The sequence below is a fragment of the Scyliorhinus canicula genome, chromosome 11 (assembly GCF_902713615.1).
Source record: "Scyliorhinus canicula chromosome 11, sScyCan1.1, whole genome shotgun sequence".
NCBI classification, from domain to species: Eukaryota; Metazoa; Chordata; class Chondrichthyes; order Carcharhiniformes; family Scyliorhinidae; genus Scyliorhinus; species Scyliorhinus canicula.
In genome coordinates, this window is record NC_052156.1 from 88942552 (window position 1) to 88966396 (window position 23845).

The window sequence follows — 23845 nt, forward strand, 5'->3', positions numbered from 1 at the left end:
ATATTGGAGGTCAACACGGGTAAAATGAAACTGCGAATACATGAATTTATCTGAACGTGTGAAGCATCTGCAGTAAGATAGATGAATCAATGGCACAAATGGAGATAAATGGTTTTGTTGTAATTGCCATAACAGACATGTGCTCACATGATAACCATAATAATAATAACAATCTTTATTGTCACAAGTAGGCTTACATTAACACTGCAATGAAGTTACTGTGAAAAGCAGAGTTGGGAAATAAATATTTCAGGGTGCACAAAATTTCGGAAAGATGGGCCGAATGCAAAGGAGAAGGAGTAGCCTTTATAGTAAAGGACAGCATGAGGACATTAGAATTATAGATTCCCCACAGTGTAAAAGGCTATTCGGCCCATCGAGTCTGCACCAACCCTCTGGAAGAGCATTCTACCTAAATCCAATCCCCCCACCCTAATCCCATAATCTCACTTTGGGGCAGTTTAGCATGGCCAATCCACCTAATTGCACATTTTTGGAATGTGGGAGGAAACTGGACACCAGGAAGTAATCCTCGCAGACACGGGGAGAATGCACAAATCCACACAAACAGTAACCCAAGGTCAGAATTTAACCTGGGTCCCTGGAGCTGTGAGGCAACAGTGCTAACTGTGCCACAGTAGTGGAAAGAACTGGCTGCTGAAACTCATGAAGCAGAATCAGTATGGGTGCAATTTAGGAATAGCAAGTCAGAAAAAAGCTGGCGGGGTGTAGTTTATAGGTCCCCCAGCAGTAGTTATACTGTCAAATAGAACATTAAACAAGAGATTATTGAAATGAAATGAAAATCGCTTATTGTCACGAGTAGGCTTCAATGAAGTTACTGTGAAAAGCCCCTAGTTGCCACATTCCGGTGCCTGTCTGGGGAGGCTGGTACGGGAATCGAACCGTGCTGCTGGCCTGCTTGGTCTGCTTTAAAAACCAGCGATTTAGCCCAGTGAGCTAAACCGGCCCCTCAAGTATTGGAACTTGTAACAAAGGAATGTAATTGTTGTGGAGGACTTTACTCTTCAAATAGACTGAGACAAAATTGGCGGGGTGGTAAATAGTGAGGAGGATAGTTTTCGATTACAGGAGGATATAAACGGGTTGGTCAGATGGGCTGATCGGTGGCAAATGGAATTCAATCCGGATAAGTGTGAGGTGATGCACTTGGGCAGGGCAAATGAGGCAAGGGAATACTTGATAAATGGCAGGACCATGGGAAGCACTAGGATCAAAGGGACCTTGGTGTGCAGGTACACCAGTCCCTTAAGGTAACAGAGCAGGTGGATACAGTGGACAAGAAGGCATCTGGTATAGTCTTTATTAGCCAAGGCATAGAGTTTAAGAGCAGGGAAGTTATTCTGGAACGATATAAAATGTTGGTTAGGCCACAGCGAGAGTATTTGTGCAGCTTTGGAATCCACATTATAGGACTGATGTGATAGCACTGGAAAGGGTGCAGGGAAGATTTACCAGGATGCTGCCTGGGCTGGAGAGTTTTCGCTGTGAAGAAAGATTGGATAGATTAGGGTTGTTTTCCTTGGAGCAGAGGAGACTGAGGGGGACATAATTGTGAAAATTATGAGGAAGATATAGAGTAAACAGGGAGAATGTTTTTCCCCTTGGTGGACAATTACCAGGGGACATAGATTTAAGCTAAGGGCAGGCGGTTTAGATGAGAGGTGAGAACAAACATTTTTCCCCAGAGGGTGGTGGGAGTTTGGAACTTGCTGCCTGAAAGGGTGATGGAGGCAGAGACCCACATCATATTTAAGTATTTATCCCAGTGTGATCCCAGAGCATACAATGCTACGGGCCAAGTGCTGGAAGATGGGATTAGAATGGTTAGGTGGTTGTTTTTGACCGGCGCAGACACGATGAGCCAAAGGGCCTTTTCTGTGCTGTATGACTATATGACTCTTTGGATTTAATATTAGCCCCAATTTTTTTTGTAAGGCATGGTTAAGCCATCTTTCCTCTCTTATTTTTGAGCCAGACAGGAATGAATAATTGTCCTAATTAATGCACATGTTTTTAAAATATGAACCACTGCCTGTCCACCGTCAACCCCTTTAGTAAGCTTCCCAATCTATCCTTGCCAAATCGCACTTTAATCAAAGTCAAAACAAAAACTTTAATCAAAATAAGAAGAGAAACCAGCCCCCTACCCCCAACAGCTGACAGTAATCAGTTCCCTGAAGAAGGTGAAAGGCTGCTACCTCGGGTAGAATCCTACCAGCAATCCTCTCACGGTGCACTTGATCTTTTTAAGATGCAAATAAGCCGAGGCCTGAGGCAGCACCGGGAACCTCCACCCAAGCAGTACTCGCCTCCAGGCTATTAGTGAGGCGAAAGCTGGGACACCTGCCCTCATCCCCGTCTGCAGCACCGACGAATCCGATAGTAAAAAAATGGCCACCAACGGGCAGAGCTCTAACTGAACCCCCCCCCCCCCCCCCCCCCCACCCCAAATCCCTGACACTGTATCAAAAAGGAAGACCCAGAAACTAACAAACTGATGACAAGACCAAAATCGCACACACCGCTCATACGTGCCCCAGACAGGTGTGACCTATGAACCACCTTGAACTGGATCAGGCTTAACTTTGCACATGAGGATGTGAAGTTGACCCTGTGAAGAGGCCAGCGTCTGCACTTGGACATCCAATCTCTCACCCTCCCCTAACTCAGGCAAGGACAGGACCCTGTCCTTGGGGCCTCACGGTAGCATGGTGGTTAGCATCAATGCTTCACAGCTCCAGGGTCCCAGGTTCGATTCCCGGCTGGGTCACTGTCTGTGTGGAGTCTGCACGTCCTCCCCGTGTGTGCGTGGGTTTCCTCCGGGTGCTCCGGTTTCCTCCCACAGTCCAAAGATGTGCAGGTTAGGTGGATTGGCCATGCTAAATTGCCCATAGTGTAAGGTTAATGGGGGGATTGTTGGGTTACGGGTATACGGGTTACGTGGGTTTAAGTAGGGTGATCATTGCTCGGCACAACATCGAGGGCCGAAGGGCCTGTTCTGTGCTGTACTGTTCTATGTTCTATGTTCTATAACCGAAGGCAAAGGCACCAGGGGAAATGAAGGAAGCTCCTTGTGTAAAATAAACCTGTACCTGAAAACATTCCCTCTCGGGAATTAGAACTTCTCGAACCACTCGTCTAGGCCAGCGAACCTACCTTCCAGAAACATGTCCCTAAACCTCTCCAGACTCTCCCTCTCCTATGTTCTCAACACTGAATCTGCAAATTTGAGCCAGCAGTGATATGGAACCCATTTTTAAAAGCTGCCTAAATTGATTCCAAATTCTCAAAATGGCAATCATCACCAGGCTCAAAGAGAATTTAGCAGGGGACAATGGAAGTGATGTAGCAACCAGGGACCTTAAACTGGACCCTATACAAAAAACCTCTTCCATCCGCCCCCATGTGGAGTCTGGGGGTGAAATTCTCCCCTACCCGGCGGGGCAGGGTGTCCCGGCGTAGGGGAGTGGCGCCAACCACTCCGGCGTCGGGCCTCCCCAAAGGTGCAGAATGTTCCGCACCTTTAGGGGCTAGGCCCGCGCTGGAGTGGCTCCCGCTCCGCCGATGGCACCAAAACTGGCGGCAACGGCCTTTGGCGCTACGCTGCCCGGCGTCGGGGCTGGCCGAAAGGCCTTCGCCGGTCCGCGCATGCGCCGGAGCATCAGGGGCTGCTGACGTCACCACCGGCGCATGCGCGGTGGAAGCCGTGGTGGCGGCGGTAGAAAAAGAGTGCCCCCACGGCACAGGCCCTCCCGCCGATCGGTGGGTCCCGATCGCGGGCCAGGCCACCATGGGGGCACCCCACCTGGTGTCTGATCGCCCCACGCCCCCACCCCCCAGGACCCCGGGGGCCCGCTCGTGCTGCCAATCCCGCCGGCACAGAGGTGGTTTAAACCACGTCGGCGGGAGAGGCCTGTCAGCGGCGGGACTTCGGCCCATCGCGGGCCGGAGAATCACCGCGGGGGGCACGCCGATCGGCGTGGGAGGCACGCCGATCGGTAAGGCGTGATTCCCACTCCCGCCGATTCCCGGGTGACGGAGAATACCAGCCACGGCGGGGGTGGGATTTACGCCGGCCCCGGGCGATTCCCCGACCCTGTGGGGGGTCGGAGAATTCCGCCCCGGAACACTGAACGACCCCTGTACCTTGTCAATATTTGCCGCCCAGTAGTAACGTAACAGGTTAGGTAGTGCCAACACCCCCGCCCCCCCCCCCCCCCCCCCCGACTGCCTATCTCTTTGCAAAAAAGTCCTGCGGACCTGAGGAGTCTTACCAGCCCAAACAGAAGTAGATACTAATCTAATAACCCTGCAGAACACACCTTGGGAAGAAAGATTGGGAGACACTGGAACAAAAACAAAAACCTCAGGAGAATATTTATCTTCCCGCTAAGGTGAGAATGAGGGCATCCCACCTTTTCAAACTATCCAGCTGACTAGGAAAGTTAGGGCAGGAAGGTGAGGCCCAAAACCAGCCACAATTTCACTGAGAGATTGGAGCGAACGTGATGAGCTGAATGGTCTATTCCAGTTCTTGTGTGGTTGTGAGTTACGATCCAATTGGTTTCTTTCCCATAAACAGCAGTCCCCAAGTGTGTGCCTTCATATTAAATTTATTTGACCGATGGCCCAGAGTTGAGTTCCATTGGCTGGTATTGCCTGAGCCACATTGACGAGGGGGATCCCAGGAACGGCAGCTCCTCCTGAGCAATCAGATAACAGATCCAGTTGACCTTTACAGATGCACCATAGAAAGAATCCTATCTGGCTGCATCACAACCTGGTATGGCAATTGCTCGGCCCAGGACCGCAAGAAACTTCAGAGAGTCGTGAACACCACCCAGTCCATCACACGGACCTGCCTCCCATCCATTGACTCCATTTACACCTCCTGCTGCCCGGGGAAAGCGGGCAGCATAATCAAAGACTCCTCCCACCCAGCTTACTCACTCTTCCAACTTCTTCCATCGGGCAGGAGATACAAAAGTCTGAGAACACGCATGAACAGACTCAAAAACAGCTTCTTCCCCGCTGTTACCAGACTCCTAATTGCCCCTCTTATGGACTGACCTCATTAACACTACACCCCTGTACGCTACACCCGATGCTGGTGATATGTAGTTACATTGTGTACCTTGTGTTGCCCGATTATGTATTTTCTTTTATTTCCTTTTCTTTTCATGCACTTAATGATCTGTTGTGCTGCTCGCAGAAAAATACTTTTCACTGTACCTTGGTACACGTGACAATAAACAAAATCCAAGGCCATCTGTAATGACTGCCATTTGTCTTTTCCATTTTCTTATTTTACAGACAAGGACCCCAGTTAACAAAATGGTGACTGTGCTGAATAATTACTGGAAGCCTGAGGCCTGGTTTGTAGTGGTTCTGACATTGGTCTCAGCATTGGCTGCTGTGGCTTTGGCATTACTGCTGTGGAATTGTCGTTCGAGGTGAGGTCATTGTGGTAGTCACCACTAATGTATATCTGAGGTGATTTGTGGTAAGGCCCTGTACTACAGGTACGGGGGTAGTCCCTGTCTGCTGGCTCCGCCCAGTAGGCAGAGTATAAATATGTGTGCTCCCCGTACAGCAGCCATTTCGTCAGCTGCTGTAGGAGGCCACATATCTTAGTGTATTAAAGCCTCGATTGCATCCAACTCTCGTCTTTGTGCAATTGATCGTGCGTCAGTCATTTCCCCTCAATGGGGTGGGGAGGGGAGGGGTGGGGCAGGGCCACTATTTTGTAGAAAAAGGCCAAGGCCCACAAAAGTTAACATTTAAAAAAAAAATTTATTCAAAGAAAAGATTTTCAGTTTACAAACATACAAAATATTCAACCAGATTCAGACAAAATACAAAAATATTCCACACCATCCAACCCATCCCACCCCCCAAAAAAAATTTGATCACAATTTTTAAGACTAGGGGGCTGGATTCTCCGTTTCTGAGACTGTGTTGACGCCAGCGGAGCATGTGTGGACTTTCATGACAGGAAAATTGGTGCTAGACCCTCACTGATTCTGGTACCGATGAGGGGCGAACACCGATGCCGAGTGAAACTCCTGCAGATAGCGGCAAAAACGGTCAGAGAATGTCCAGGTCCCGGGGGGGGCGCGCATGCGCACAGCTGAAGACTTGCACCGGCCGCGCCGAAACTCATAGCGCTGGCTATGCACGAACACTAACCCTCAAACCGCGACCCACAGCTCACCCCCTGGTCACCCCCCCCCCCCCCCCCACTCACCTGTCTCCCCACCCCTAGCAAAAGCGCCCCAGTCAGCAGCATGGATCCCAGCAGCGTGTGGCGGCGCTGGACACTGTCCACAGCCGGCAGGCCGTATTCCCAACCGCTTGGGACCACATGTGGCCTGCGCCATTGAGAACTCTGCCCATCGCGGGCGGGGCATTGCGGGTGGGCCAGTAGTTGATGCACCAATGGCATTGAAATGGCAAATGGGCGTGTGTCACAATGACAGCAGTTTGGATGGTGGAGCATGGTGAGCCGGCATCAAACCGTCGCCGGTCCCGATTCCGACGTCCGAATCAATCCTCCGATCGCCAGTCACAACTATATATATACAACAGTTAACAATATTAGAATCCTTTCATCCACTCCACACAAACACAAAAAAACAACAATGAATCCCTTATGCCCCCCCCTCCCCCCCCCACCCCCACAGCATCTGACGGTGACCATCTCTCTGAAAAAGGAAATAAACATCTACCACCTCAGGTAGACCCCCAGCTGACCTTCCCCTTACATACTTGATTTTTTTCCAAGTACAAAATCTCTATCAGGTCACTTAACCACGCGGCAGCACTAGACGGGTCAAAGACTTCCAATCAAACAGGACTCTCCTTCAAGCTATCAGGGAAGCAAAGGCAAGAACATCCACCTGATGCGACCATCAATTCACACGAGACAGAGAGTTGATGTGAACAGTGGCTTTAATCAATTAGAACAGTGCCTGCCTGCGACTGCTCTGCTCTGTGAGCTGCCTACAGGGCAGCTGCTCTATATACCTCCCCTCAAGGGGGCGGAGCCAGGGGCGGAGCCCACAAGGGCACCAACATGATACAAGCAGTGTAATACAATACAATGGTCCATAAGTGGAGCCCACATGGGCAACAACATAGTACAATGCAATACAGTGGTGAATGGTTGCCATAATACATTCACCACACCACCGTCACCCCTGTCTGCAACTCCAGTAAGTTTGAGATCCAAAACAAAGCCACTAATGGACATGGTTCCAAGTCAATTCCAAGAATTCTCAATATGGTTCTGAAGAAGAAGACCCAGAAGCACAGAAGCCCAGAGCAGGACCAGAACATGTGTGTGTGATGTGCCGGGCCCCCAGAGCACCTAGAGCACCTATCCTCTATGTCCGCAAAAAACATACCCATTCGAGCCTTGGTCAAATGCGCCCTATGCACCACCTTGAATTGAATCAGGCTTAACCTAACGCACAAAGACATAGAGTTGACTCCATGTAGAGCCTCGCTCCACACCCCACCCTCCTCCCACTTTCTTTCAACCTCGTCCAACAGAACCTGCTTCGTCGACTTCAGCCAACTGCAGATCTCTGACATTCCTCCCCTCCTCTACGTTTGCCGCTGAAAGAACTCTGTCCATCAATGAGGGCGGGGGTGGGGACCAAAGGGAAGGAATCCATCTCCCTGCGTGCAAAATTTTGCATATGGTAGTATCGAAACTGATTAATTCTTGGGAGCCGACCACTCCTCAAAACACAAGAGCTTACCATCAGCAAACAAATCACCAAGCCTCTCTAAGTCCTCTGCCTCCAAGCCTCAAAGTCAAATCTAGAATTATGAGCACAATACGATGGTTCCCACATATTGGGGTCAACATTGACATAGCACCCAGTTTGAGGTGCCGTATAATTGTTTTTTATTTGTTCATGGGACGTGGGTGGCACAGGCTGTGCCAGCATTTATTGCCCATCCCTAATCGCCCTTGAGGGGCAGTGAAGAGACAACCACATTGCTGTGGGTCTGAAGTCACATGTCGGCCAGACCAGGTAAGGATGGCAGATTTCCTTCCCTAAAGGACATTGGGGAACCAGATGGGTTTTTTTTTATGACAATCGGCAATGGTTTCACGGTTATCATTCGACTTTTAATTCAAATTTGATCATCTGCAGTGGTGGGATTTGAACCTGGGTCCCCAGAACATTACTCTAGGTCTCTGTTTAAGTAGTCCAATGACTATACCACTACACCACCGCCTCCCCATATTATCCCCATATTTTAAAGGTGGCCACCACCACCGGATTGGCAATCCAATTGATTGGGGAAAACGGAAGGATAGCCATAACAAATGCCCTCAAGCTGGTGCCTTTACAGTAATTCCTCTCCATCCGTCCCCACATGGACTCCGTACCTCTATACCAACCCCGCACCTTTTCAATATTCACCGACAAAGAATAATATTACAGGTTCGGTTACACAAGGCCCTCTGATTGCCTATTCTTTTGTAAACAAAAAAACAACAGATCTGTGGGGTCCTGCCCACCAAAATAAAAGACAAGATCAGCTTATTTTGAAAGGAAAATTTGAAAGAAAGAACAGGGGCGGAATTCTCATGATAATGAGGCTATGTCCCAACGCCCGCGAGAAAAAGGGCAAATCACTCTGGGTTTTCTCTGGACTGGAGAGATTCTCCATTTTGAAGGGGACTTGCAGGGCCCCAGAGTGCTCCTCGCAGTTCCAGCTACCGACACGGGGCCCAGCACTTCCGGCCGCGGCTCTGCACATGGTGGACCACACAGCGGGCTGGCCCCCGACATTAGAGGCCACCCCCAGATTGTGCCCGCCCACCAATCGGTGGCCCCTGATCGCGGGCCTAGCCGTCCTGGAGGGCCCCCCCCCCCAGGTGACGGATCCCCCGCTGCCCCCACCAGGGCGGCCGTGGACTGAGTCGGCAGCCGCCACTCCGAGCTCCCACTGGGTGGAACCATGAGCGAACCACGCCCAGCGGGAACTCGGCCAGTTGTCTGCAGAGAATGGCCGCGGGGGCCTCTTTCAATGGCCCCCGACTGGCGTCGCCTCGGTTGCGCGCATGCAGTGATTATCCAGCCCCCGATCGTGGGACTGACACCCCATTCTCCGCCCCCGCACCAAGCACGATTGCGGTGCGAAGGCTCGGGGAATCCCGGCTCAGAAACCTTGGGAGGACATTCATTTGAATCGGCTGGACCTTTCCTGCCAAAGTCAGCGGCAGATTTAGGTCCTGAGGTAATCCTTCAGCACTCTAGCCAAAATTTAGCTTCTGTAACAAGGCCCAGTGGTGGGCCACCCAGACACCCACATAATGAAAACTGGACCAGGCCAGGCAACAAGGCAACTTCCTCATGTAGGCTCCCCTTCCTGGGGGAGTCACCGGAAAACCTTCACTTTTACCCAGGTTCAGTCTGTACTCCGAAAAGGAGCCAAACCTCCCAAGCAGTTTCATTATGCCCTCTGCACTGGAGAGAAAGTCTGTCACATACAATAACAGGACAGCCGCACATAAGGATAGCCTCTGCTACAACGTTGGGCAGGATTCTCCACCGGCTGACACCAGAGTCGGGAAACGCGAATAGGCGGAGAATCAATTTTGATGCCGAACTCAAGGGGGCGCCAGTTTCACAGCAAATGAAAATTCTCCAGTGCCTCGACAGCAGTAGACAAAGGATATTGGAATCCAACCAACATTGGTGTCCTACCTCCTACTCGCCCTGGGGGTTGCCCTGTGGCTATACAAGCTGGAGCTGCTTGAGGAGGAGGAAGCTGCAGCAGTGGAACCTGCCCCAGAGGCAGCTGCTGAGGATGGAGAGCCGCCCACCCAACAGGCCAAGGAGGAGGTGCAAAGGAGTTGCCGCATGAGGCCTCGTGTGTCCCTGTAGCGCCTGTCATTCGAGGACCTGCAGGTCTGGGCATGCCGTCGGAGACTCCGGCTGAGCAGGGAGACAGTGCGACACATCTGCCAGATCATGACGCACCTGACATCACAGATGAACGGGGGAGGAAACCCACTCCCGGTGGCTGTCAAGGTGATGATTGCCCTGAACCTTTACGCCATGAGGTCCTTCCACCGAGTGGGGGCCTGTCCGGGATCTCAGAGGGCTTGGTGCACAGGTGCATCCATGCTGTCACGGAGGGCCTATGTGCCCAGGCGGCTCAGTACATCCATTTCAATGTGAACTGAGCCCACCAGCATGCCCAGGCAGCGGGGTTCAATGCCATCAGGTGCCTGGACCGCTCTGGAGGGACCCTTGAGTACAATGCTAAGAGGGTCGCCTGCATCGTGGCGGCCTGCTGCGTCGTCCACAACACGCACAGCAGAGGGGTGATGTGCTGGAGGAGGAGGAGGAACTCCAGGCCTCATCCGACGAGGAGGCTGCGGAGGAGGGGGAGGGTAGGCAGAACATGGAGCCCAGCCAGGCATGGTAGGCTGCATGACGTGTGCGCTAGGGTCATGTGCTAGGGGGCCGGGCTTTCCAGAGGCACGGACACCTCATCCCAACCCTACACCCCCTCACACACACACCCTCAGCCACTCCCCGCCTTCAACCCCCTCCATGATACATACCTGCAACACTACGGTGTGGGGGCCCTGGATTGGCAGTAACAGCTGGTCTGGTCCATGGGATGGAGGATGATGACAACCCGCTCCACGATGAGCTCTGGTGCTCCGCATCATACGCTGATGTCTGACTCATGCCCACGGTAGCACTTTCCATCATCCATCTGGGTGGTCCCTGCATGCGAGCTGGCCATTCCATCACACGGTGGGGAATGTCGGGAGGGGTGGGGCAAAGAAGGGTGGGGAGCACGGGCCACCCACAGGGTCCGCCCATTTCCCCTCCACCACCCCTCCGGTCAGCACAGACCAGCCCACCCCTCACACCCATCAGACAGCGCACCCAGGCAGGTTGTAACAGTGGTATCAGGTGTTTATTGTGAACAAATATATACAGTATTGTGCTGTAGCCCATATAACGAAACTGTGCCCTGCATCCATGCTAACTTAACTAGTTTCTAACTTCCTGGCCTTACAAGCCCTAACGTTACATCTAGGTGGATTCTCAGGCAGTACAGCACGAATGGAGGCGGCTTGCTGTGATTCCCGCCCATCGACAAGGGTCCCCGTTAGCCGGCACCTTCTGGGGCGACCGGACCCGGATGGGCCTGGCTGCTGCTCGGGTATCCCAGGTGGCATGGTGCTGCCCTGTTCTGCCTGCTGCGCACCAGATGCAACAGGGACAGGAGGACTGGGGTCCGAGGTGCTGCGGTGTTCCGGCACCTCCCCTGTGGGAGTCACCGGCATGGGCCCCATCACCTCCTCCACCCTCAGGATACCCGAGGGCCCCCGGGCTATTCCATGGAGTGGAGCTATTCCTGAAGGCTCCCCTGACACTTGCTGCTGCCAGCCCTGGTGGCGCACTCCGGTCTCGACCAAGTTCTGCATGCTCACGGCCATGGAGCACAGAGGGTGGACCATCTCCATCTGGGACTGTGCCACATCACCAATTAACTGTGCCACCACCTTCTGGGTTTGTGTCATATCGGCCAGTGACTATGCCATCTCCCTCTGGGACTGGGCCACCTCCCTCTGTGTGTGCGCCATGTTAGCCAGCCCCTGGGCCGACGTTCCCATCCATGGCCTGCTGTGACCAGGCCACACCCAGGAGTGGCGCTGCAATTTCCTGGTGGCCCAGGGACATGGTTGCCTGTGAGGCAGCAATCATGTCCTGTGCCCCGACCAGTGCCTGCACAGAATACCCTAGGTCTTGGACATGCTGATCCATTGCGAAATTGCCCCCAATGCCTCCACAATGGACGGCACCCGTGCGGTGTTGGCCTGAGTGCACGCATTGTTGGCACCACCTCCTGCTACTGCACGCGGTAGGAGTCCTCCAACTGCACCTGCAGGTACTGGATGCTCGCTGACAACCCCTCATGTAGTCCCTGGCTCTGAGACTGCATCTCCACTATAGACGGGACTGTCTGTTCGAGAAGACCCATCTGGACAGCAGCTCGTTCCTTGGTCAGCCTGCCCTCCGACCTTTTGCCCCCTCGGGAGTTCCAACCTCCACCTGCTGCGCCGAGTCAACTGTGTGGTGAGCACGAGAGTGTCCCAGGAGCCTCTTCACAAACGTGGCCAAAGGAGGTGAGTGTCTCTTGTGACATTATACAAATGCACAGCATGTGAAGAGTTAATATTATGTTAAGCCTAGCCACTAGAGGGAGCTAAGGGACAGTACTATATATTGCACTGGCTCTTAAGCTAAGGGAAGAAGGTTAGATGGAAGCTGACAAAGATAAGAGTCATAGTGTATTGCAGAGTTAGCTAGGATGTAATAGTTATAATTAGCAGATAGAGATAGTGTTAGTGAGTGTAATTTAATTCTTACATGTATGTTTGCTATTCAGAATAAGTGTCAAACTCAAATTTAGTAGTCTTAATAAAATTAGTTAAGTTCTTCAAAAGAGCTTTGTGTGTCTTTGTGATCACTACACCTTCCATCCTGGAAACCCCTCACAAAGATCACCACATCTTTGGGATGGTGGAGGATGTAGGAGACAGCTGTGATGGAGCTCCAGGGTGTCCTGAGTCTCGGGTGGAGGGCTGGTGTCCAAGCTGCTCCCATCAATGCTCGGCTCACGGGGGGGTCTCCAGCTGTGGCTCTGGCTGCAGACGGGGGGGGGGGGGGGGGGGGTGGGGGTGGGGGGGGGGGGGGTAAGACACAAGACAAAACACAGATTAGACCACAGACCAGTGGGGGTGGTGGGGGGTGCAGGCTGAGGGTGGTGTGGGGGTGAGAGCGGTGTTGGCGTGACAGTGGTGTGGGGGTGAGGATGGTTTGGGGGTGAGTGTGGTGTGGGGGTGATGTGGGTGGGGGGGGGTTGACACAAGTGTCACACGGAACCGCAACTAAAACGATGCCTCCCTTCCTCTCCCGCGGCCGAGCTCTTCCTCAGCGACCTCCCTTTCCTTCCGACTTCCAACCACATCCAGGGCCCTCTGCTCTGCCACAGTGAAGGGCCGCAGGGTCAGCGGTTCCCCTCATGTCTTCTCCCGCACCCGGCGGTTGTGCGCAGCTTTCTCCTGGGGGGCTGGGGGGGAAACACATAAAACAACAGTGTTAGATAATCTGGCACATGCAGCCCAGCGGGTGGGTAGGAGATGGCCTCAGTGGCCAGGTTACTGGCCATGGCAGCCGGTATGGGTGCCCGCATGTGGTGCAGGGTAGGGGTTCGGCCGTCCTCTCGAGGGCAGGGTTACGGGTGCAGAGGCACACTGCTGCCACTCACCCTCGCCACCCTGAGAAGGTCGTTGCCATCTTGTTGGCTGGGATGGGCAGCACAAGTGGGTAGCACTATGGCTTCACAGCGTCAGGGTCCCAGGTTCGATTCCCCGCTGGGTCACTGTCTGTGCGGCGACGCGCACAACCGCCGGGTGCGGGAGACGGCAGGAGGGGAACCGCCGGGCCTGTGTCCCCTCACTGTGGCAGAGCAGAGGGCCCTGGATGTGGTTGGCGGTCCGGAGGAAAGGGAGGTCGCTGAGGTAGAGCTCGGCCGCGGGAGAGGAAGTGAGGCCCCGTTGGGTTGCGGTTCCGTGTGACACTTGTATCAATGTGGGTTTCCCCCGGGTGCTCCGGTTTCCTCCCACAGTCCAAAGACGTGTAGGTTAGGTGGATTGGCCCTTAGTGACCAAAAAGGTTAGGAGGGGTTATTGGGTTACGGGGATAGGGTGGAAGGGGGGGTTTAAGTGGGTCAGTGCAGACTCAGTGGGCCGAATGGCCTCCTTCTGCAATGTATGTTCTATGTGTGTGTGGGGGGAGAATTTTTAATATATTTTTAAAATATTTTATTGAGGCATTTATAATTTTACACATCAAATTTCAACAAAAACAAAAACACAACAATATTACCAACAATCCCTCCCCACCCCCTCCGCCCGGGCGCAGACCCCAGCCAACATGACTTACTCAAACAATGTCACCTTCCCCAACCACCCCTCCATTGGTTCTCCTATCCTTACTCATCTCTCCCATGCCTCCCCTTCCCGCCACCTTCCCCCACCCCTGCTGACAGCTAAATTCTTCTCGAAGAAGTCGATGCAAACCCCTGCAGTGATCCCCTCAGGGCAAATTTAATTTTCTCGAGTCTGAGAAACCCCGCCATGTCGCTAACCCACGCCCCTGACTTCGGGGGCTCCAAATCCCTCCACCCGAGTAAGATCCATCTCCGGGCCACAGGGAGGCAAAGGCCAGAACATCGGCCTCTCTCACCCCCTGGGCTCCCGGATCTTCCGACACACCAAAGATCGCCACCTCTGGACTCGGCACCACCCTCATCTGTCAGACCTCTGACATGACATCAGCAAACCCCTGCCAGAAACCCCTCAGCCTCGGACACGCCTAAAACATAATGGACATGGTTCGCAGGACCCCCCCCCCCCCCCCCCCCCCCCCCCCCCCCCGCACAGCGCCCACATCCATCGTCCACCTCCTCAAGAACCTTTTCATCCAGGCCCTGTATGCCCATGCGGACCACCTTAAACTGTATCAGGCTGAGCCTGGCGCACAACGAGGACGCATTAACTCTCCTCAGGGTCTCCTCCCATAACCCGGCCTCTAACTCCCCACCCAGTTCCTCTTCCCACTTTCTCTTCACCTCTCCTATCGGGGGCCCCTCCCACTCCATCAGCTCCTTATAGATCTCTGAGACCTTGCCCTCTCCTACTCCTGTTCTCGACACCACCTTATCCTTCAGCCCCTGGGGCAGCAGGTGCAGGAAGGTCGAAACCTGCCTCCGCATAAAATCCCTCACCTGCAGACACCGGAACCCATTCCCACCTGGCAACTCAAACTCCTCCTCCAGCTCCTCCAGGCTCGGGAAACCCTCATCAATAAAGAGATCCCCAAATCTCTCGATCCCTGCCTGCTGTCACCTCTGAAACCCCCCGTCCAGCCCCCCCCCCCCCCCCCCCCCCCCCCCCGGAGCGGACTGGTGGTTGTCACATATTGGTGCCCACACTGACACCCCCTCTAACCCGATATGCTGCCTCCACTGTCCCCAAACCCTCAGGGCTGCCACTACTACCGAGCTTGTGGAGTACCGCGCCGGCGAGAATGGAAGAGGTGCCGTTAACAATGCCCCAAAATTCGAGTCCTTACATGATGCCGCCTCCACCTGCTCCCACACCGACCCCTCCCCCACTACCCACTTCCTGACCATCGCAATATTCGCCGCCAAGTAGTAGTTAATGAAATTTGGGAAGGCCAGCCGCCCCGTCTTTTCTCCTGCCCCCTCGCCTGGATCGCAAAGACCTCATTCTAACCCATATTAAATGTGTATCCTGAAAACTGGCCAAATTCCTTTAATATCCCCATAATCCCTCCTCCTCCCCCCCCCCCCCCCTCCCCCCCCCCCGGCAGGTCCGATATGTACAGAAGCAGATTGTCCACGAAGAGCGAGACTCTGTGGGGCACCCCCCCCCCCCCTCCCCCCCCCATACTATCCCCTGCCAGACCCTCGACGCTCTCAATGCCAATGCCAACGGCTCTATAGCCAAGGCAAATAACAGTGGGGAAAGTGGACATCCCGGTCCCCTGGTACAACCTGAAGTAATCTGATCTCACCCGTTTCATCCACACACTCGCCACGGGTGCCTGGTACAGCAACCGGACCCAATCCTCAAATCCCTGCCCAAACCCAAACTGCCCCAGGACCTCCCATAAGTATTCCCACTCCATCTGATCAAAAGTCTTCTCTGCGTCCATGGCCACCACCACCTCAACCTCGCCCCCCCCTCTGGAGGCATCATGATTACCTTAAGCAACCTCCTAATGTTGGTCGCCAGGTGCTGCCCCTTAACGAACCCTGTCTGAAACTCCCCAATTGCCCCTGGAATGCAGTCTTTGATCCTTGTGGCCAGGGTCTTCGCCAATAGTTTGGCATCCACATTTAAAAGGGAGATCGTCCTATACGACCCACAGTTTTCCGGATCCTTATCCCGTTTTAAAATTTTTTACCTTTTTTGTTACTTTATCAGCATTACAAAGCCAGGGCCCAAAGTGCGGACAGGGGCAAACCCCTAATCCAGCTCCTTGCCTGCTCCAAAAACCAATTCAACTTGAATCTAATTCAAGATTCCCACAAGACGGACATATATTTGAGATCCAGGCCTTACACCTGACCTCACACTCATCTTAGCCAAAAGGCCGAGAAGCGATATCCCGTTTTAAAATGAGGGAGATCGATGCCTGTGACAACATTGGGGGGAGCATTCCTAACTTCTTTGCTTCATTGAAGGCCCTCACCAACAGCGGTCCCAATACCCCCGAGAACTTATAAAATTCCATCGGGTACCCATCCGGTCCCGGGACCTTACCCGATTGCACCGCCTCCAGCCCCTCTACTACTTCTACAAGCCTAAATGGGACCCCACAGGCCCTCCATCAGCTCCACGTCAATCTTTGGGACCTCCAATCCACCCAGAAACCGCCTCAGCCCCTCTTCCCTGGCTGGGGGTTCCGGCTTTACAGTTTGCTATAAAACTCCCTAAACACCCCATTTACCCCGCCGGGTCCAAGACCTGGGGGCGGGATTCTCCGACACCCTGCCGGGTCGGAGAATCGCCAGGGGGGTGGCGTGAATCCCGCCCCACCGTCCGACGCCGGCTGCCGAATCCTCCGGCGCCGGTTTTCGGGATGGGGCAGGGATCACATTGCGCCGGTCGGGGGCCGTTGGCAGTGCCCCCCCTCCCCCCAACCCCCGGCAATTCTCCGGGCCCCGATGGGCCGAGCGGCTGCGCGTTCCTGGCCAGTCCCGCTGGCATGAAATGGACATGGCACATCCCGGCGGGACCTGGCTTGTCGGCCATCTAGCGGGGTCCTCGGGGGGGGGGGGGGGGGGGGTTTATCCGGCCTCGGGGGGGTGGGCCCGCGATTGGGGCCCACCAATCTGCGGTCGAGCCTGAGCCGTGGGGACACTCTTACCCTCCGGGCCAGCCTCTGTAAGGCTCCGTGATGGCCGGCGGGGAGAAGAAACCCCCTGCGCATGCGCCAGAACATGCTGCCAGCCCTTTGACGCCGGTTGGCGTGGCGCCAACCCTCCAGCACCGGCCTAGCCCCCTGAAGTGCGAAGGATTCCGCAACTTCCGGGCGGCCCGACGCCGGAATGGTTCACGCCGCTCTTGGTGCCGGTACGGGCCGCCCCGCCAATTCCGGGAGAAACCCGGCCCGTATTCCCACCTGTGTCCTTCACTTTCCCAATCTCTCTTGCTGCCTCCTGCTTCCTCAACTGGTGCGCTAGCATCCTACTCGCTTTCTCCCCATACTCATGTACCACCCCTCTGACCCTTTGCAGCTGCCCGACTGCCTTACCCATGGATAACATTCCATTTGCAGCCTGATGAGGGCATCAATTCACTAGACACGTGCTTTGAGATATGAACAGTGGTTTTAATCTACTTACTACAGAGCCAGCCTGTTACACGTTGAACTCTCGATGAACTGGTCGGCTGGATCTGGGCATCGATATTTATGCAGCAGTCCAGGGGGAGGAGCCATGGGTGGAGCCCTGTACAAACTCCTAAGCATTCCCAGAGCTACTCCCGCTAGTGGTCGGGCAACAAAACTGCGCTTACAATCATACGGTCTCATATATATATCACAGTGTGAATTACAGAGTTACATTCACCACACAGCCTTTGGCATTCCTTTAACAGCCCTTCCTCCGGGGCCTCTGCGTATCTCCTGTCCACCTGGAGGATTTCCTCCACTAACCTTTCTAACTCCGCCCGCTCCGCTTTCTCCCTGTGTGCCCGAATCAAAATAAACTCCCCCCTGACCCCTGCTTTCAGTGCCTCCCAAACCATACCTGCCGAAACCTCCCCCGTGTCATTAATCTCAACATATCCCCAGATGGCCTTTGTTTCCTGCTCACACACCTCTTCCTCCGCTAACAGTCCCACATCCAGCCTCCATTGCGGGTGCTGCCCTCCCCCCCTTGCACACTCCACCCAGTGCGGGACATAGAACATAGAACATAGAACAGTACAGCACAGAACAGGCCCTTCGGCCCTCAATGTTGTGCCGAGCAATGATCACCCCACTCAAACCCACGTATCCACCCTACACCCGTAACCCAACAACCCCCCCCCTTAATCTTACTTTTGGGAACACTACGGGCAATTTAGCATGGCCAATCCACCTAACCTGCACATCTTTGGACTGTGGGAGGAAACCGGAGCACCCGGAGGAAACCCACGCACACACGGGGAGGACGTGCAGACTCCGCACAGACAGTGACCCAGCCGGGAATCGAACCTGGGACCCTGGAGTTGTGAAGCATTTATGCTAACCACCATGCTACCGTGCTGCCTATGGCCCGACGTCACTATTGCCGAACACTCGACATCTGCACTACCCCGACCAACAACGTCTCTTCCAACAGGAATAAATCTATTCGGGAGTACACCTTGTGCACATGATAGTAAAATGAAAATTCTTTCATCCTCGGCCTCCCAAATCTGCACGGATCCACCCCCCCCCCCCCCCCCCCCCCCCACCCCCCCACCCCGCCCCCCCCATGTGCTCCATGAACCCCTGAAGCTCCTTAGTTGTAGCCGACACCTTCCCCGACCTCAAGCTCGACCGGTCCAATCTCGGATTCAGGACCATATTAAAGTCCCCCCCCCACCCGCCGTAATCATCCGATGAGAGTCCAGGTCCGGAATCTTCCCCAGCACCTGCCTCATAAATTCCACTTCGTCCCAGTTCGGGGCATAGATGTTTACTAAAACCACCGGCATCCTTTCCAATTTCCCGCTTACCATAACGTACCTTCCCCCAGAGTCTGCCACTATGTTTCCCACTGCGAACACCACCCACTTACTGACCAAAATCACCACCCACTTTGTTTTAAAATTCAATCCTGAGTGAAATACTTGCCCAACCCATCCATTCCTCAGCCTAATCTGGTCCCCCACCTTCAGCTGCTCTCTTGTAGCGTGGCCACATCCGCCTCCAGTCGCATTAAACATGCGAACACATTCTCAACTAGCCCAGCCGGGCCGGGGGACACGCTGGCCGATCAACCATAGTCCCTCTTGGGCCAGCCTCTGGCCCGTGTCCCGCACCTCCCCAGGCCCACCGCGGGCGCCCACCGTGGCCAATCCTCCTCCCTTTACACTTTAAAGACCCTTTCTCTGTTAGCAATACATCCCCCCCCCCCCCCCCCGCCACCCTCACACCCCAGATCCTCCAGCAACAACCCCTGCCCCCATCCCCCCCACTGACCTTCCACTCACGCCCCATTGCCCTTCCGTGAACTAGCCCACCCAGCTAGCCTGGCAGCCCCGCCCATGGTGTCTGGAATCCGACCTCCCACTGATCCCCCCCCCCCCACTTGAACATTAGTGTAAACAAACCAAAAACAACCCTTCCCCAAGCCCAAACAAAGAAACCAAAGGACAAAGAACAAACCCAAAGCCGAAAAAGAAAGAAACATAAGTTAACAGCAACAGAACAGCATCTCCACCAAAGTTCAATGTAGACCTTCTCCTGCCAGTCCATTATCTCTGACAAATTCTACCACCTCCTCCGCCGAGCCAAAATACAAATCTCGGCCTTCGTAGGTCACCCACAAATGTGCCGGGTACAGGAGCCCGAACTTCACCCCCTTCTTGTAGAGGGCTGCCTTGGCCTTGTTGAAGCTCGCTCTCCTCTTGGCCAACTCTGCACCCACGTCCTGGTCCACTCGGAGCAGGTTCTCCAGCATCTTCCCCACATACCCACCAGCATCGGCTCCTTCACTCCCCTCCACGATCCTTATATTCTGCTTGCGTGGCCAGTTCTCTAGGTCTTAAACCTTCTCCTGAAGCCGCCTCTGCTGATCGCGCCTCAGCCCCACCTCCGCTGCCATTGAGGCAAACTGCTCCTCGTGTTCCCCCGGCACCTCCTCCATCTTCTGGATCGCCTGACCCTTAGCTTAGTTTCCACGCGGTCAACCACCGCCGTGATCAAGTCCACCTCCCAGGCAGTTCCTCCAGACTCTCCTTCCGCTGCTGGGTGAACTGGCATGATAAATTGCCCTTAGTGTAAAAAATTGCCCTTAGTGTTGGGTGGGGTTACTGGGTTATGGGGATAGGGTGGAGGTGTTGACCTTGGGTAGGGTGCTCTTTCCAAGAGCCGGTGCAGACTCGATGGGCTGAATGGCCTCCTTCTGCACTGTAAATTCTATGTAAAAACGTCTCGTTTAAGAAACTCACCAGCTGCTCTGTCAATCACTGAGCCGGCAGGGCTGCTCCCTGCCCCTCCCCCATCTCCACGTGCGTAGCAGGCGCCGCACCAGCTCCAACCGACTGATTCTCTCTTCTTCGACCACTTCTGGCCCTCAGCTCCATACAGCAGAGGGTCAGTCTCTCCCACTCACTCTCCTGCACTTTTATTGCACCTCGCATCCACCTGAAAGGTCCGAAAATACCGCTACGAGCTGGAGCCACCAAATGTGCGACCACTCACTCCGTGGCCCCCACCGAAAGTGATGTGGGGAGAGAATTATTTATATGGCGGCTGCAGCATCGTGACTTTGGGTATCAATCAGGAAAGCGGTGAATCCGGCACTGATTCCCATTGGAATTGAAGGTGTTCCACGTGGCACCGGGACTAGCCCCTTAACGGTAGTCCAGCCATCCAGTTGCGATGCCAGTTTTTCTGTTGCAAGAGTCCATGGTTCTCCAGCATCCTCCCCACATCCGCACCAGCATCAGCTCCTTCACTCCCCTCCGGCAGGCCCACGATCCTTATATTCTGCTTGCGTCGACATGAAGGGGGGGATTCTCCGATCGCCAACGACGAAATTGTGTCCGCCGATCGGCCGGAGAATCCCATTATATGGCGGAATACAAAACGGTGTTCTCGAGACGTATGCCCCATGATGTCGAGATGGCCTCAGGACGTCACTAGGGGCCCTCCCCCGATGCTTCGCACCCGATGGGCCGAGTCCCCGATGTGGGGGGCGTGTCCTCTCAACATTCAGGGACCTCAGGTGGTGGCTACAGACTGTGTCCAGCACTGCCACAGTCATTCCTTTCCGCTGGCAGGGCGTGCTTCGTCTGGGGCTGGGGGGACTGATGGAGGGTGGACCGGGGGTGACGAGCGGGGTAACAGGAGGACAGTTATTGGCAGACCGGGTCCGCACGCGGCCCGCCATGTTGTACAGCACGGCCACCACAGGCTGCCGCCATGCACAAGCCACGGATACGGCCATTCCACGTCCATATCGGCAGGCTATTTGTCGCGGCTGCTTGCCCCCAGGTACGGGGGTGGCGCCAATAGGACCAGATAGATCCTGCAGACATAGTCACAGAATCAGAGAATCCAGCCTTTAGTCTCAGAAACAGACACTCGCACCCAGAATCTTTCTCTAATACATGAAATAATGGAGAAAATCTCTGAAAGAGGAGAAATTAATCATACAGTTCCCTTCCAGCACTCGATCAAGATGACTACTCTACAACTGCAAAGTTCCCCGAGTAATGCTCTTTCAACAATAGAGCATGGCCTCAGTACTGCCTCTCAACAGTGCAGCGCTCTCTCAGTACTGCCTGTCGACAGTGCAGTGCTCTCTCAGTACTGCCTGTCGACAGAGCAGCGCTCTCTCAGTACTGCCTCTCGACAGTGCAGCACTCTCTCAGTACTGCCTGTCGACAGTGCAGCACTCTCTCAGTACTGCCTGTCGACAGTGCAGCGCTCTCTCAGTACTGCCTCTCGACAGTGCAGCGCTCTCTCAGTACTGCCTCTCGACAGTGCAGCACTCTCTCAGTACTGCCTGTCGACAGTGCAGCGCTCTCTCAGTACTGCCTCTCGACAGTGCAGCGCTCTCTCAGTACTGCCTCTCGACAGTGCAGCGCTCTCTCAGTACTGCCTGTCGACAGTGCAGCGCTCTCTCAGTACTGCCTCTCGACAGTGCAGCGCTCTCTCAGTACTGCCTCTCGACAGTGCAGCGCTCTCTCAGTACTGTCCCTCGACAGTGCAGCGCTCTCTCAGTACTGCCTCTCGACAGTGCAGCGCTCTCTCAGTACTGCCTCTCGACAGTGCAGCGCTCTCTCAGTACTGCCTGTCGACAGTGCAGCGCTCTCTCAGTACTGCCTCTCGACAGTGCAGTGCTCTCTCAGTACTGCCTCTCGACAGTGCAGCGCTCTCTCAGTACTGCCTGTCGACAGTGCAGCGCTCTCTCAGTACTGCCTCTCGACAGTGCAGCGCTCTCTCAGTACTGAATCACTGACAGTGCAGCGCTCTCTCAGTACTGCCTCTCGACAGTGCAGCGCTCTCTCAGTACTGCCTCTCGACAGTGCAGCGCTCTCTCGGTACTGCCTCTCGACAGTGCAGCGCTCTCTCAGTACTGCCTCTCGACAGTGCAGCGCTCTCTCAGTACTGCCTCTCGACAGTGCAGAGCTCTCTCAGTACTGCCTCTCGACAGTGCAGCGCTCTCTCAGTACTGCCTCTCGACAGTGCAGAGCTCTCTCAGTACTGCCTCTCGACAGTGCAGCGCTCTCTCAGTACTGCCTCTCGACAGTGCAGCGCTCTCTCAGTACTGCCTCTCGACAGTGCAGCACTCTCTCAGTACTGCCTCTCGACAGTGCAGCGCTCTCTCAGTACTGCCTCTCGACAGTGCAGCGCTCTCTCAGTACTGCCTGTCCACAGTGCAGCGCTCTCTCAGTACTGCCTATCGGCAGTGCAGCGCTCTCTCAGTACTGAATCACTGACAGTGCAGTGCTCTCTCAGTACTGCCTCTCGACAGTGCAGCGCTCTCTCAGTACTGCCCCTCGACAGTGCAGCATTCTCTCAGTACTGCCTCTCGACAGTGCAGTGCTCTCTCAGTACTGCCTCTCGACAGTGCAGCGCTCTCTCAGTACTGCATGTCGACAGTGCAGCACTCTCTCAGTACTGCCTCTCGACAGTGCAGCGCTCTCTCAGTACTGCCCCTCGACAGTGCAGCATTCTCTCAGTACTGCCTCTCGACAGTGCAGTGCTCTCTCAGTACTGCCTCTCGACAGTGCAGCGCTCTCTCAGTACTGCATGTCGACAGTGCAGCACTCTCTCAGTACTGCCTCTCGACAGTGCAGCGCTCTCTCAGTACTGCCCCTCGACAGTGCAGCATTCTCTCAGTACTGCCTCTCGACAGTGCAGCATTCTCTCAGTACTGCCTCTCGACAGTGCAGCGCTCTCTCAGTACTGCCTCTCGACAGTGCAGCACTCTCTCAGTACTGCCCCTCGACAGTGCAGCATTCTCTCAGTACTGCCTCTCGACAGTGCAGTGCTCTCTCAGTACTGCCTCTCGACAGTGCAGCGCTCTCTCAGTACTGCATGTCGACAGTGCAGCACTCTCTCAGTACTGCCTCTCGACAGTGCAGTGCTCTCTCAGTACTGCCCCTCGACAGTGCAGCATTCTCTCAGTACTGCCTCTCGACAGTGCAGTGCTCTCTCAGTACTGCCTCTCGACAGTGCAGCGCTCTCTCAGTACTGCATGTCGACAGTGCAGCACTCTCTCAGTACTGCCTCTCGACAGTGCAGCGCTCTCTCAGTACTGCCCCTCGACAGTGCTGCATTCTCTCAGTACTGCCTCTCGACAGTGCAGTGCTCTCTCAGTACTGCCTCTCGACAGTGCAGCGCTCTCTCAGTACTGCCTCTCGACAGTGCAGCACTCTCTCAGTACTGCCCCTCGACAGTGCAGCATTCTCTCAGTACTGCCCCTCGACAGTGCAGCACACTCTCAGTACTGCATGTCGACAGTGCAG

At 54.6% G+C, this 23845-nt stretch overlaps 1 protein-coding gene across 1 annotated transcript in view; it reads left to right on the forward strand.

The window, feature by feature from the left end:
* Window positions 1-23845, forward strand: part of LOC119973180 (cadherin-related family member 4-like) — a 104986-nt gene that overhangs the window by 54066 nt on the left and 27075 nt on the right. Inside the window, exon 7 of the mRNA XM_038810825.1 lies at window positions 5338-5477. Coding sequence (XP_038666753.1) covers window positions 5338-5477 — 140 coding nt within the window. The remainder of the gene's footprint in view (window positions 1-5337; window positions 5478-23845) is intronic.